The sequence below is a fragment of the Salvelinus alpinus genome, chromosome 21, assembly GCF_045679555.1.
Source record: "Salvelinus alpinus chromosome 21, SLU_Salpinus.1, whole genome shotgun sequence".
In the NCBI taxonomy this organism is placed as follows: Eukaryota; Metazoa; Chordata; class Actinopteri; order Salmoniformes; family Salmonidae; genus Salvelinus; species Salvelinus alpinus.
The window spans coordinates 13,095,805-13,108,874 of record NC_092106.1 but is presented as its reverse complement, the minus strand read 5'-3'; the positions used below and the strand labels follow the sequence as shown (position 1 = coordinate 13,108,874).

General features: G+C 43.0%; 1 protein-coding gene across 2 annotated transcripts; it reads left to right on the top strand.

Annotated features, from left to right (window-relative positions):
* The first annotated feature begins 2,200 nt into the window (after positions 1–2,200).
* meis3 (myeloid ecotropic viral integration site 3) lies at positions 2,201–12,474 on the top strand. Of its 2 annotated transcripts, none has more exons than XM_071357013.1 (13): positions 2,201–2,791; positions 3,197–3,293; positions 6,546–6,685; positions 6,888–7,062; positions 7,236–7,286; positions 7,433–7,483; positions 7,689–7,838; positions 8,085–8,193; positions 8,512–8,657; positions 10,080–10,156; positions 10,505–10,563; positions 10,731–10,817; positions 11,097–12,474. In XM_071357013.1, exons 2-13 carry the CDS (start codon positions 3,282–3,284, stop codon positions 11,285–11,287), a joined length of 1,248 nt encoding a protein of 415 aa, XP_071213114.1. In that variant the 5' UTR covers positions 2,201–2,791; positions 3,197–3,281; the 3' UTR covers positions 11,288–12,474. The 2 variants fall into 2 exon arrangements, with proteins under 2 accessions (XP_071213114.1, XP_071213113.1); XM_071357012.1 differs by having other exon boundaries at positions 2,201–2,797.
* The last annotated feature ends 596 nt before the right edge of the window (positions 12,475–13,070 follow it).

Genomic DNA, 13,070 nt, shown 5'->3' with positions numbered 1-13,070 from the left:
AAATATGCCATTGTAAAGTCTAAAAACCACTTGAAGGCAAATAAATCAGATTTGACTGTTCATGGTCAGGAAGTCACATGGCCAGGAATCAGATTTGTATCTGATTTCAAACTACTTACTAAGGTGGTTTTAAATGTGTATTTAAATATCCAATTCCATGTGCTTTTTGGCTGTTCAGACTGCAGGAAAAAGAAAAGATTTGAATCGGAATTTGCAACAACAACAAAAATGGATTTAAAATCAAATGATATTGGTTACATACACATACTTAGCAGATGTTATTGCGGGTGTAGCAAAATGCTTGTGTTCCTAGCTCCAAAAGTGCAGTAATATCTAACGATACACACAAATCTAAAAGTTAAAAAATTTAATTCAAAAATATATAAATATTAGGATGAGCAATGTTGGAGTGGCATTGACTAAAATACAGTAGAATAGAATACAGTATATACACATGAAATGAGTCAAGCAGTATGGAAACATTATTAAAGTAACTAGTGTTCCATTATTAAAGTGACCAGTGATTCCATGTCTAGGTACACAGGGCAGCAGCCTCTGAGGTGCAGGGTTGAGTAACCTGGTGGTAGCTGGCTAGTGACGGGAGTCACTTCAAACTGCCAGTGCTAAAGAGATGCTAGGCTGAGGCTATAAGGGGGCAATCTGCATCCATTGTTTGACTTTTAAATGAATGATATATAGGCTACCCATTGATTCTTGAAGAATATATGTTAGAAATGCCTCAATGCCTCATGTTCAACTGTCGTACTCCAACAGAACCCAAAATACATAGGGTGGCCGCTTTGTTGTTGTTTCAACTGCAGATTCCCCCTTTAAGTCCTGAGGCTTTACCTCTAAAGTCACTATATTGGTGTCAGAAACGGGATAACATGGACTTCATTGAAGCACAAGGGTGGGCTTCCACAAGGGAATAGTCTAGTGGTTCATCCCTACAACACCAGCAACCTCATCAATAAGTTTGGATCTTGTACAATAATGGCTTGGATGTTGGACTGACAAAGATAAGGGCATAGGGCACAAGTTCCACTCTACCCCCGAATTTGCTGCAGTTGGCTACTATGCACAAGTAATCTCTTCATGAAGCCCTACACACAATATTGAAACACGCACCATACATGCATCGATTATATTTATGTTTGTAAAATGTTGCCTATTAAATGTATACATTATTTTAACCCATGATGACAAACATAAAAAAATCTGAATAGAACTTGAAATGGATGTATCCCTGTCAATCAATTAGAAATATCCTATTAAGCCGTGTAGTTAGTGACTTTTCCTGTCCGTTCACATTTTTCATTGATGCTATGGATTCGATGTTAGTGGGGTCTAAAGGCTATGATCATCGCTATTGTGAATTAACCTCCCGCGGTGTTAAAAGGCCGCAGATTGGTTGATGTTACGGCGCTCGCTGGCAGCACCCCAAGTCATGCCCTAAGCCGCCCGCGGTGAAGCCTTGCCCCGGCCCATGTCCCTGCAACCGCGCTGCCGATTGAAGTTTGGCCGCCTGTTGGTCCCTCGCCGCGGGAGAGGGGAAAGAGAACCGTTTTCAATAATTATTATATTACTTTATAGTAATTTACAACACAAGACGAGGTCCACGGAGCTGTGAAAGTTTCCCCTCCAGTTAAAACGAGAAAACACGATTTTTAGAAGGCTAGCCTGGTTTTCACACATCTTCTGAACAATAAAATGGCCTGCTGTTCCAAGCAAAGTGGGGACATTAGGGCACTGTAATGGAGAAGACATATCAATTACATTAAGTCAACAAAAACAAAAACCCACTACTATAGTCATCATCAGCCAATAAATGTATTGCCATGGGCCTATCCTATTGAAAACTATTTATGACCTGATTTGTCATCATAAAATAATGTTATCATGCGTAAAAACTATAGGACATTTAATAGCCTATTCTATAATTACTTTTATGATACCAAAATGCACTGTGGGGGGTTGTTCCAGAGTTGTTAAATTAACCTGGCTATACAGAAATGCATCAGAATTCTGAATTGTGCGGCCAATAACCAACATGGTAATATAGCCTATCAGAAAGAATCATCAGCATTTTCTGTGAATTGTACTTAATTTGACATGCTACTCAAAACAACAAACGCAGTTACTGAGAGTTGGGATACCGCAGATGCTTGAGGCGAGTGTTGGAAACAATACAGACATTATTTTCAGTAGAAATAACGATTGTATGGCGCCAATTAATAAATGCGCACACTATCCTGCAGAGTATGGAATATAAAGACGACGAGATAATATTAAGAAAATGCTGTGTTCGAGCTCAAACCTTGGAGTTATCAGATATTAACTTGTCATGGCTCAGCAACGGTGAAAGGGAGCGAATAAACTGTGCTAATGCATGCTATGTGAGTGTAGAGCGTTCCATTGGAATAAAACGAGGGGATCCTGCGTTTGTAATGCGCGAGTGTGTGTGATAAGAAGGTGGGGGTTAGAGACCCCGTCGTGTTTTGACCCCCCAAACAACTCCCAACCACCATCTCTCCCCTCACCGTCTCTGCCTCTCTCAATGTCTAAAGCAACATCGCCCATGTCGCTGTGAAATTTTCCTGCCTGTCGCGACAGCCCATGGACAGCGAGAACGACCAAAAAGGACGCAATTTCCCCTCACCAAGCATCTCGCCTGCGAGCCGGACCCAAAGACATAACGTGCGGACCCAACAGCGCGCTCTCGAAACCGAAGCCAATGCAGGATACCACGAGCACCGCCTGAGAGTGACTATAACCTACACGTCAAATCTAGGTTTCGGTGGGATATTTTATGAAATCATATTTTTCTGAAATAGTGTACTGTATTTCTGTAATCTTTGATGCCTGCATGTAACATAGCCTAATGGTTTATATGTTCTTATTAGTGATAGCTGTTCAATACACATCGCTTTTATGGTCGTGCACCTCTAAGTTTGGATCATAAAGCTGCTTGATTGCAATAAAAGTAACGATTCGATTCACTTCGGAATTATATGTAGTGTATTGTAGCCCATAGTAGCCTCGGCTATTGCTATAGCATAATCATGGTACACTCTGGGTCAGCTCTTGTTTTTTATAACCAAAACCCTTCTTAATAATGATGAGATTAAATGTTTGATTCTACAACTGTTATAATTTCACCTCTATTCGTATATTAAAGAGCGCATTATTTCATCAGATAATCTATACAGGAGGCAGAACGCCTGCGCTGGACAGCCGCTCTGGTCTCATCCTTCCCGGAGTAGGATTGGCTTCCGTGTCGCATGGATAAGAGGGTATGATGGCTGTTTACTCTATTCTACTGCATACTTTACACTCACTCGTCGTTTGTAGTATCACGGTAGTGCGTATCCTTCTCTCCAGATAATAATCTTGCTAGTTTGGTTATTATGTAGCATTTTGCCTCTTTGCTCGGTCCTTACGTTTTGATGTAGCGCCCCTCGCTGCCTGTCTCGCCTCCCTCCCTGTCCTCCCTCGCTGCCTGTCTCGCCTCCCTCCCTGTCCTCCCTCGCTGCCTGTCTCGCCTCCCTCCCTGTCCTCCCTCGCGTAGGCCAAAGCTCCCAGCTATACAGCGCCAACGAAGGCAGCAGCAATATGTCAAGGAGTTCACATCAAGCTATCAGAAGGAATGGTCATAATTATTGACATAATTGTGCATGCTCTGAATATTCCTTAATAGACTGACCTGAACTAAATCATTAGGGTCGTGTCGATATAATGTCAAGCAGCCTAGTTTGACATGTGGAAATATCCTATACATTTCATATAGGTTACATTTCACATATATTATCTTGCCTATTAAATTTGCTGTTCATTTTTCTTTATATTTCAGTATAGGGTCACATATAAATGAACAAGTGTCAGAATGATACTATTCTCATTATTTTGCAAAGGCTTTAGGACTATAAACATATAGCTTTTATATAGGGTGTACAACGTCTCCCTTGATAGCCATAAACGTTTTCTGGATTTCAACATGTATAGTGAAATATTTGAAATATAGGTTATTTAAAAGTGAAAATGTGTGTTTCCTGCAGCAATTAACAGTCGATTATAGGACCAATAAAAGTGGTTGTGAAAGTGGAAAGACATGACATGTCCATTTACAGTATGAGGTGAAGTGAGTAGGTCGAGGAAAAAGAGAGACAGGGAGAGGCAGACCAAGTCGTTAAGTAGGTCAACTCTTTTGCTACAGTGAGTCCACGGCTCGCGGATCTCGTTGCTATGTGCACTATACAGTCAGTGGCCACTCTTTTCCATTCTTAAAGATAATTGCCATAGTAGGCTACTCCTGACATTGTATCACACACACAACACACACACACACGTAACACACACGTAACACACGTAGCAATAACCTGCTGAATATCAAAAGCTGCAGACATAGGGTACCATCTTCTTTGAATAACTTGTCAAACTCCCATACAGTGAACGGTTGCTCTTTTCTGTATGTAATTACAATTTTAAAAAGATAATAGGTCAGATGAAATTTAGGATATTTGTTATCTGTGTTTTAATAACACGTTCGGCTTGCAGTTGAGTGAGGAAATTAAGAAATGTTGTCATATAGCCCGAGTGTCAACGGCTTCGTGTCGTGCAAATCAAAGAAACTTTTCCGGATAGGATTTTTCGGTTTACTGTAATTAGGCCTACAGATGACAATTACACAGTCGCTTTTTATTTACATTTTACATTTGCTTTTCGTTATATTAGTGTAATCCTGTTAAGAATTGAGTACTTTACGCAAATTAAAGTCAACAAAACAGGTACTTTCTTTGTCCAATTTGATTACAATTAATACATAGCCTATAGGCTATAGGCTACTTTAGTTCACTGAAACAAGGTCAAGAAAGTGTGTCAGTCAATTATCCATAATTAGCCTAATTCCGGTTATATGCAGCAATGGGAAGTGAATTTGATAAATTATATATGTTGTCCCATGCACTGTAAAATATACAGTGTATCCCACTGTTTACAATTGGTGACACTAGTCTGTCATTTGAGCATATGGCTATTAGGCGACCTTCAATAACGGAAAGAAAAGGCATCCGTTTGGAAACCTGCAGACCATTCTGTTTTCACATAACTACTTACGAATATTAGGCCTACATGTATGCTAAATGGAAAACTATTGACAACAACTCTATCACTTTTGATTGGAATAAGCAGGGTGTTGGGACAACATAGCATACGAATTTTAATTTACGTTCCCATTGTTGCTTTTTATTTTGAACATAGGCTACTCGAATGAAATACATTGCATTTGTCTGAATAATGAAACTGTGGAATGGATTTGGAAATATAGGCCTATAGTCGAATGTTTGCTAACTTTGTTTTTGCCAATAGGCAATCTGGTGGAAAGTGATTTGTATGTATTGAATATATTGGACATTGCAAGTTCAAACAAGTATTTGTATAGTTTATTCTAACGGTTTTATTACTTAAAACAACTGCAATAACAAAATATGAAGGAAGCGCATGCTGCTATGTTATCCATCCACTGGTCTGTGGTTAATTGTTAGCGTTAATATTTCTAATATATGCCATAGCCTATGTAGTAAAACACATGTTCAATTTAATTGCTGAATAAAAATGAACGATATAGCCTATCCCTATATATTGTATAGCAAACTAAGCTCTCTCTTTGAACTATCCTGATTACGATGAGGATTGCAGTAAATTATAATCGTATTAACACCGTAAGTATTTCTCACATATGAAGCCCTTCTCTCAGCCTCATGCCTTTTAGGAACATTTGAAGAATTCATCTTCTTGATTTTGGTGCTTTGATCAGATGCCGCACAGCCGCTACAGTCGCACTGTAATCAGAGAGCTCCTGAGTACACAAAGGCGCGGAATCTGATAGTGGTGATTGTGTTAATAGCGAGTATTCATAAAACAAAAGGTGGCACGACAAAACCGCAGAGCAGGTGCACGCTGTGATCACGCAGCCATATGGGACTATGATTGGCCATACTTTAATCCAGGAGAAAACCACTGGCTTTTGCTGAAGAGCCTTGGAGACTGAAGTCAGCTACAGTTGAACACACATCAGCTCTGTAATGTTGAGAGAGAGATATGAGACTGACAGCGAAATAGAGAGCATAGGCTCATGTTTATGTATGAATCTCTGTGTGTTTGTTTATCTCATGTCAATTGTCCCAGGGTGGATGTAGCTTTTCCCTCTGAAAAACTGCTCAGCAAGGAGCCTCTAGTCAGTGTTTATGAAGGAGGAGAGAAAATTAGATACAGCTTCGAAGTGATCTGCTTTCATATTCACAGGGGGCCTCATCTCCTAATTTCTTTCTCTCTCTCTCTCTCTCTCTCTCTCTCTCTCTCTCTCTTGCTCTTACTCACACACAGACACACACACACATGTGCACACGCACGCACAGACACACACACACACAAACTTTCTCTACTTCTCTCCACAACTCCTAGGTGTAAAACCAAAACAACACAATAGAGATAATTGAAATACACCCCAACACACACGTTGAACATGTTATCTCCCCCCTGTTCCTCAGTATGAAGACCTGGTGCACTACTCAGGGTCAGAGGGCATGCCTGTGGGGGGGTATGGAGAGGCCATGAGGTCACTGCCCCCCCCTCACTATGGCCACACTGTCCCAGATTCCCTCAAACACCACAGGGACCAGATCTATGGGTGAGCAGAAAATAACTATTTCAGTGCAGAGTGTGTGTTTGTTTCATTTCATTCTAACAGTATGCATGTATATTTACTATCAGTGTGCTTTGTGCCTATATGCATTTTCCTGGATGTGTGTGTATGTATTGTGTACACGCATGTGTGTGAGGTGTGTGTGTGTGCATAATGTGTTAACACTGTGTGTGTTCTGTGTGCACAGTCATCCCCTGTTTCCACTTCTGGCCCTGGTGTTTGAGAAGTGTGAGCTGGCCACCTGCTCCCCGCGGGATGTCACAGCCCTCTCAGTGCCACCCCACCTCCAAGGCTTGACCAATCACAGTGATGTATGCTCCTCAGACTCCTTCAACGATGACATCGCAGCCTTCGCCAAACAGGTGAGTTACAGCTCTCCGAGCCGGCAGTGATTCATGATTGGATTTTAGATTAGAAGTTTAATAGTCACATGTACAGGGTTGCAGGTGTAATTACAGGGTACAGGGAAAATCTTAAACTCCGAGCTCCAACCATTATCCAAATGACCGTGGACACCGTTCCTTGTGTGTTTCAGATTCGCTCAGAGAAGCCCATTTTTTCAACAAATCCTGAACTGGACAACCTGGTATGAAAATAAATACAAATGTATATATTGTAACAGCAAAAGAACCAAATGCTTATAGCCTACATGTATCGACACACACAGTAGAGATCGATTAAGAATAACTCAACGCATTGTGTTCATAGCTACCAATCTGTTCTTCTCCTCAGATGATCCAGGCCATCCAGGTACTACGGTTCCACCTGTTGGAGCTGGAAAAGGTGTCCTTCTTCACTCATCTTAAATCTATTCTCTCTCTGTCTCTGTCTCTGTCTCTGTCTCCTCTTACCCTTTATGATTCAGACTAGTGACTGCTGAAAGCAGGCAAACCAAATATGATCAGCCATCATACACCTAAACCATTACAGTACTATGCTATTTCCTGACAGCATCTCTTCTCCCTCTTCTTTGTCTTCTATTCTCCAGGTTCATGACCTGTGTGATAACTTCTGCAATCGCTACATTACCTGCCTGAAGGGCAAGATGCCCACAGACCTGATTTTGGATGACAGGGAGGGCGGGTCCAAGTCCGACGTGGAGGATTTCACTGGCTCCTGCACCAGTCTGTCGGAGCAGGTAGGTGACACCTGAATGACGATTGGCTAGACCAAGGAGAACATGAAAAATGAGCTCAAAAGTCTCAGATTTCTCAGTATATCTCTCTCTCAATATGTCTCTGAAAAAGACATTGATGAAGCCCTATTGGGCAAAATACTTGTCACTAAAGAGTGAATAAATGTTCATTTCTTTCGCTACATTCTCACATCTTTTCCTGTTAATCTCAATATGTTTCTATCTCTTTCCTTCCCTCCCTCTCTGTAGAATCAGTCGTGGTTGCGGGACCCAGATGACTGTGCGTCCACTCCACTAGGGACCCCTGGCATGTCATGTGGTCTGCCTTCACACAGCACAGACAACTGCAGCGATACGGGTACCTCTAACACACTAACTCATACACACACCTGCACAAACACACACTCATCTTTCCAATCACTTATGCTGACAACATAATCGACATACACACATAAAGCCATAAACCTGACATCAATTGGACATGTTAACACACACACACACACACACACACACACACACACACACACACACACACACACACACACACACACACACACACACACACACACACACACACACACACACACACACACACACACACACACACACACACACACACACACACACACACACATGCGTACTGTGCTAATGCCATATCTCTATTGTCCTCTGGCAGGGGATGGTTTGGATGGGGGCGTGGCCTCCCCCAGTACGGGAGAGGAGGACGAGACGGACCGAGACAGAAGGAACAACAAGAAGAGAGGAATTTTCCCCAAACTGGCAACCAACATCATGAGGGCATGGCTCTTCCAGCATTTATCGGTGAGAAAAGAGTGACAGTAGAAATAATAGTGAGAGAAGAATGATAGATAGAAGCAGAGAAAAGCAGAGGAGGGGAGCCGAGAGGAGAGGAAAGAGGGAGGAAAGGAGGAAGGGGACATCGTACAGGGTAATGCAAAAAAATTAAGTTGAAAATATAATTAAATGACAGCGAGATAATGTGTGAATAAGACGTTAAACGTTGAATAGTTCTGAACAGAGAGAGAACAATTGATGATGAAATGTAGTAGTTCTGATAATTAGCAGTTATACTTAAAAACTCCAAAGTCATTCTCACTAATTATGACTGTTCTAGAGGAGAGAGAGAGAGAGAGAGAGAGAGAGAGAGAGAGAGAGAGAGAGAGAGAGAGAGAGAGAGAGAGAGAGAGAGATGGAGAGAGAGAGGGAAAGAGCCATCAAATTTTACAACCATCTAAAAACAAGTGACCCCAAAACATTCCATCACACAGCTCTACAATGTCAAGAGATGAAACAAGAGAAGAGTCCCCTCAGCCAGCTTGTTCTGAGGCTCAGTTCACCAACCCAAACCAACCCCATAGAGCCTCAGGACAGCCCTCAGAAAATCTGGCCCAACCAAATCATCACAAAACAAAAAGAAAAATATATCACATATTGGAAAGACACCACAAAAAATCAAAGTAAACTTCAATGCTATTTGGCTCTAAACAGACAGTACATGGTGGCAGACTATCTGACCACTGTGACTGATAGAAAACTGAGGAAAACATTGACTAGGCACAGACTCAAACAGACAGTACATGGTGGCAGACTATCTGACCACTGTGACTGATAGAAAACTGAGGAAAACATTGACTAGGCACAGACTCAGTGAGCACAGTCTGGCTATAGAGACCGGTCGTCACAGACAAACCTCGCTTCCCAGAGAGGACAGGCTGTGCTCACTCTGCTCCAGGGGAGAGGTAGAGACAGAGCTGCATTTCCTATTACACTGTGACAAATACTCAGACCTAAGAGAATATTTCTTTCCCAAAATTATAATTCAATACAAAGAATTTGAAACTATAAATGAAGAAAAAATCTAATATTTATTTGGTGAAAAGCCAAAATGTGCAGTTTTGGCAGCCAAATATGTGTCCTCCTGCCACAACCTGAGGGACAGCCAGTGAAAAGTGCAAAGTAATGTTGATAATATTTCCCATCTTGTTTTGTTTTGTCTTTCATACCAGGTCATGTGTCTTCTCAGTCATGTTGACACTGGTCTACTACCATTGCTTTAATGTTGTGGAGCCATTTGTGTGTGCTGTATGTGTGTGCCAAAATGATACATTTGATGACTTTATGGAATGATAATGTATGCCAAAAGCAAAGGCTAACCATGCTCTTGCTGAATCTCAACCAGTTTTGCAAATTCATAATGCCGTTGTTCTGAATGTCCCTTCGCAGCATCCATACCCTTCGGAGGAGCAGAAGAAGCAGCTGGCACAGGACACAGGACTGACCATCCTGCAGGTCAACAACTGGTCAGTACCCCCCTGATCAATAACCAATGATCAGCTCGTGTGTTTTACTACTGTACTGTGTCCCTCGTCGCCCGGTCCTTAGCGTGACCTTCACTGACCCCATCAATACTGATCAATCCATTATCACCCAGAGACCCATACGCCCTCTGTTCTAATGTGGCTTGACGGTGAACCATGAAAGGGTTTAAGTGGTTGAAAAGTGAAAGGTTAATATTCCACGCGTTAGTATTTTTCTCCATTAACTAGTGTTCTCTCCCTCTCCCGACTCTCCTTCTATTCCATCCTCCCTCTCTTTGTGTTCTCTGCTCCTATTCTCCCGCTTTTTCGTATCCCCTCTTTCCTCTCCAGGTTTATCAATGCAAGACGGAGAATAGTACAGCCCATGATTGACCAGTCAAATCGCTCAGGTAATAATACCATGTTATTACCACCGTATTCCCGCTCTAATGTATTGTTACTGATGTAGCTAGGTTGTATTAATACTATAGGTGTGTATTTTGAGTGAATATGTGTATAGCTGATCTATATGGACATTCAGGCTAGGTGAATGATGGGTGTGTGTTTGGTTGACCAGGTCAAAGCGGTCCTTACAGCCCAGAGGGAGCAGCACTGGGGGGCTACGGACTGGACGGCCAAGCCCACCTGGCTCTCAGGGCAGCAGGTAAGAGACAGAGATAAGGACGAATGGGCCATGTTCATTTAGGCAACAAAGAGAATAAAACGGACTCCTTTCAGTTTTTCCGTTTTAAAAGGTTTCGCTATGGTGAACTAGTGTTTTATGGTCATGCCAGGTGGGCATGACCCTAGTGTTTTTACCAATCATTTGGTGCACACATTCAGTGGTATACTGTAGTACCTACTAATATCAATTTCTCTCTCTCTCTCTCTCTCTCTCTCTCTCTCTCTCTCTCTCTCTCTCTCCCCCCCCCCCCCCCCGCAGGTCTTCAGGGGATGCCGTCTCTTCCAGCAGAGTACCCCGGGGCCCTGCTGTCCCAGTCTGGCTACCCCCACGCCGGCCCGTCCCTGCACCCCTACCCCGGCCCCCACCCCGCCATGCTGCTGCACCCGCCGCCCCACCCCCACCCCGCCGATATCCTCATAGGCCAGGGCCTGGACATACACGCCCACTAACTGAGAAGGAAGGGTGTGAAGGAGAGGGGAGAGGGGAGAGAGGGGCCATCCTGGGAGAGATGGGGGCTCACACACCCGACACACGCTAACTACGACAGCATGGCGCAGTCCAAATGTTTACATTCCCTGACCTCCACATAGTCACTCAACCCACTCAACCCACTGTCTGCAACATTCATACACTGCCCTTAACATACCACCGCTGGCCCCTCTTATACCATCAATAACATACTTACATTCCATCTCAGACGTAGACAAAGACACACACCACACTGAGCCCTTGAGTGTGAGCCAAGCCCACTTCAGGGTGGAAGAGGCGAGCGTCCTCAGCCCCTTCCCTCTCTACATACTCTATGGTGACAGTGAGCTGTCTGAATCCCAGGATAGCGCCCCCTCTAGGAGCATAGAGGAACACCCCACACGGACCACTGATCAGCCAACTTGCCTCTCTCTCCCACCTGGCCTACTGGCAAACCAAGCGGAAAGACAGAAGGACACATGTCGGACACACAGCTCCCGATCTGCCTGTGTCACCTTAACCTCTATAACCCTCAACGCCCCTCCTCCCAGCCTTTTATGACCTCACACAGCCCAGGCTTGAAGTGTTGTGATTGGACAGGACGCCAGTGATGCACTCTGACCCCTCTCCACCTTATTTAATTTAATTTGAGTTTTTTTAGATCTATTTTTGTATTTATATGTGTGTCAGACAGACGCGACCTCACAAAAGTCCTGTGAACAGCGACCTTCCAGGGCGTCACTCTGCATGACTCTAATACAATATGAATGAGCTCAATTTGTCTCTCTCAGTACCTTGGTTTGTTTAAATACGTTGGAATGAGTTGATCACTTACCTCCTTAAGATCCTGTCAGACATGAATAGTAGGGTTTACTGTGGGATCCACATCATAGGCCAAACAGTGAACACACACACACATGCACACGCACACACACGCACGCACACACACGCACACACACACGATCCTGTCGAACCATTTCATGGTCCATGTTGTCTGCCATTGGGTTTAAGGAGGACAGCCAAAGGACTTTACACATGCTGCATCTTCCTCAGTCCCTTATGGGTCTGATCAAATAATTTATTTCCAAATGTTAATGATGATAATTGATGATAATGATGTTCCAGTTATGATTATACTTATAGTATTAAAAGCTTTCTTTTGTAAAAATGTGTGAATTACTTATTCTTTGAGTTTGCCCTCTAATTATTTGCAGTTAGATGTGAAAGGTATACACAGTAGTGAAATAGACAAATCGGTATTAGGTAATCTTGAAAATAGTCCTATTTTCTTCCTGGTACAATCACATGTTGTCACTATATGCTATTTGGCTCATTTTCAACTGATGTTTGCAGCAGCATTGTATCACCTTCTCTTCTTGTTTCTCCACTAGCCTAGCATCCTCCCTGACCTCTCTCCCCCTCTCCTTTAGTTTAGCTCTTTGTTTGTTTTGTACTCCTCATTTTCACTCTGTCTTTCCACATTCCTTCCTCATTCACTTCATACCTCCTCCCATCTGCAGGGCCATGTGCAACAAGGTTCAAATCCAAGCCAAAGTGATTACTCATTAAATGTCAAACACAATTCAAATGCATTTGGCCTGGCCTAAACCCTCCTCCTCCACCCGGCCATCCATTCAATCCCCACCTTACTCCTGTCATGTGATAGATGCAGCCTGCAGCAGGGGTCAGAGTTCATACAAGGGTCAACAGGAAATGGCCTGGCTTTCTGACCCTAAGTCCCATCACTTATTTTCCTGTCCACAC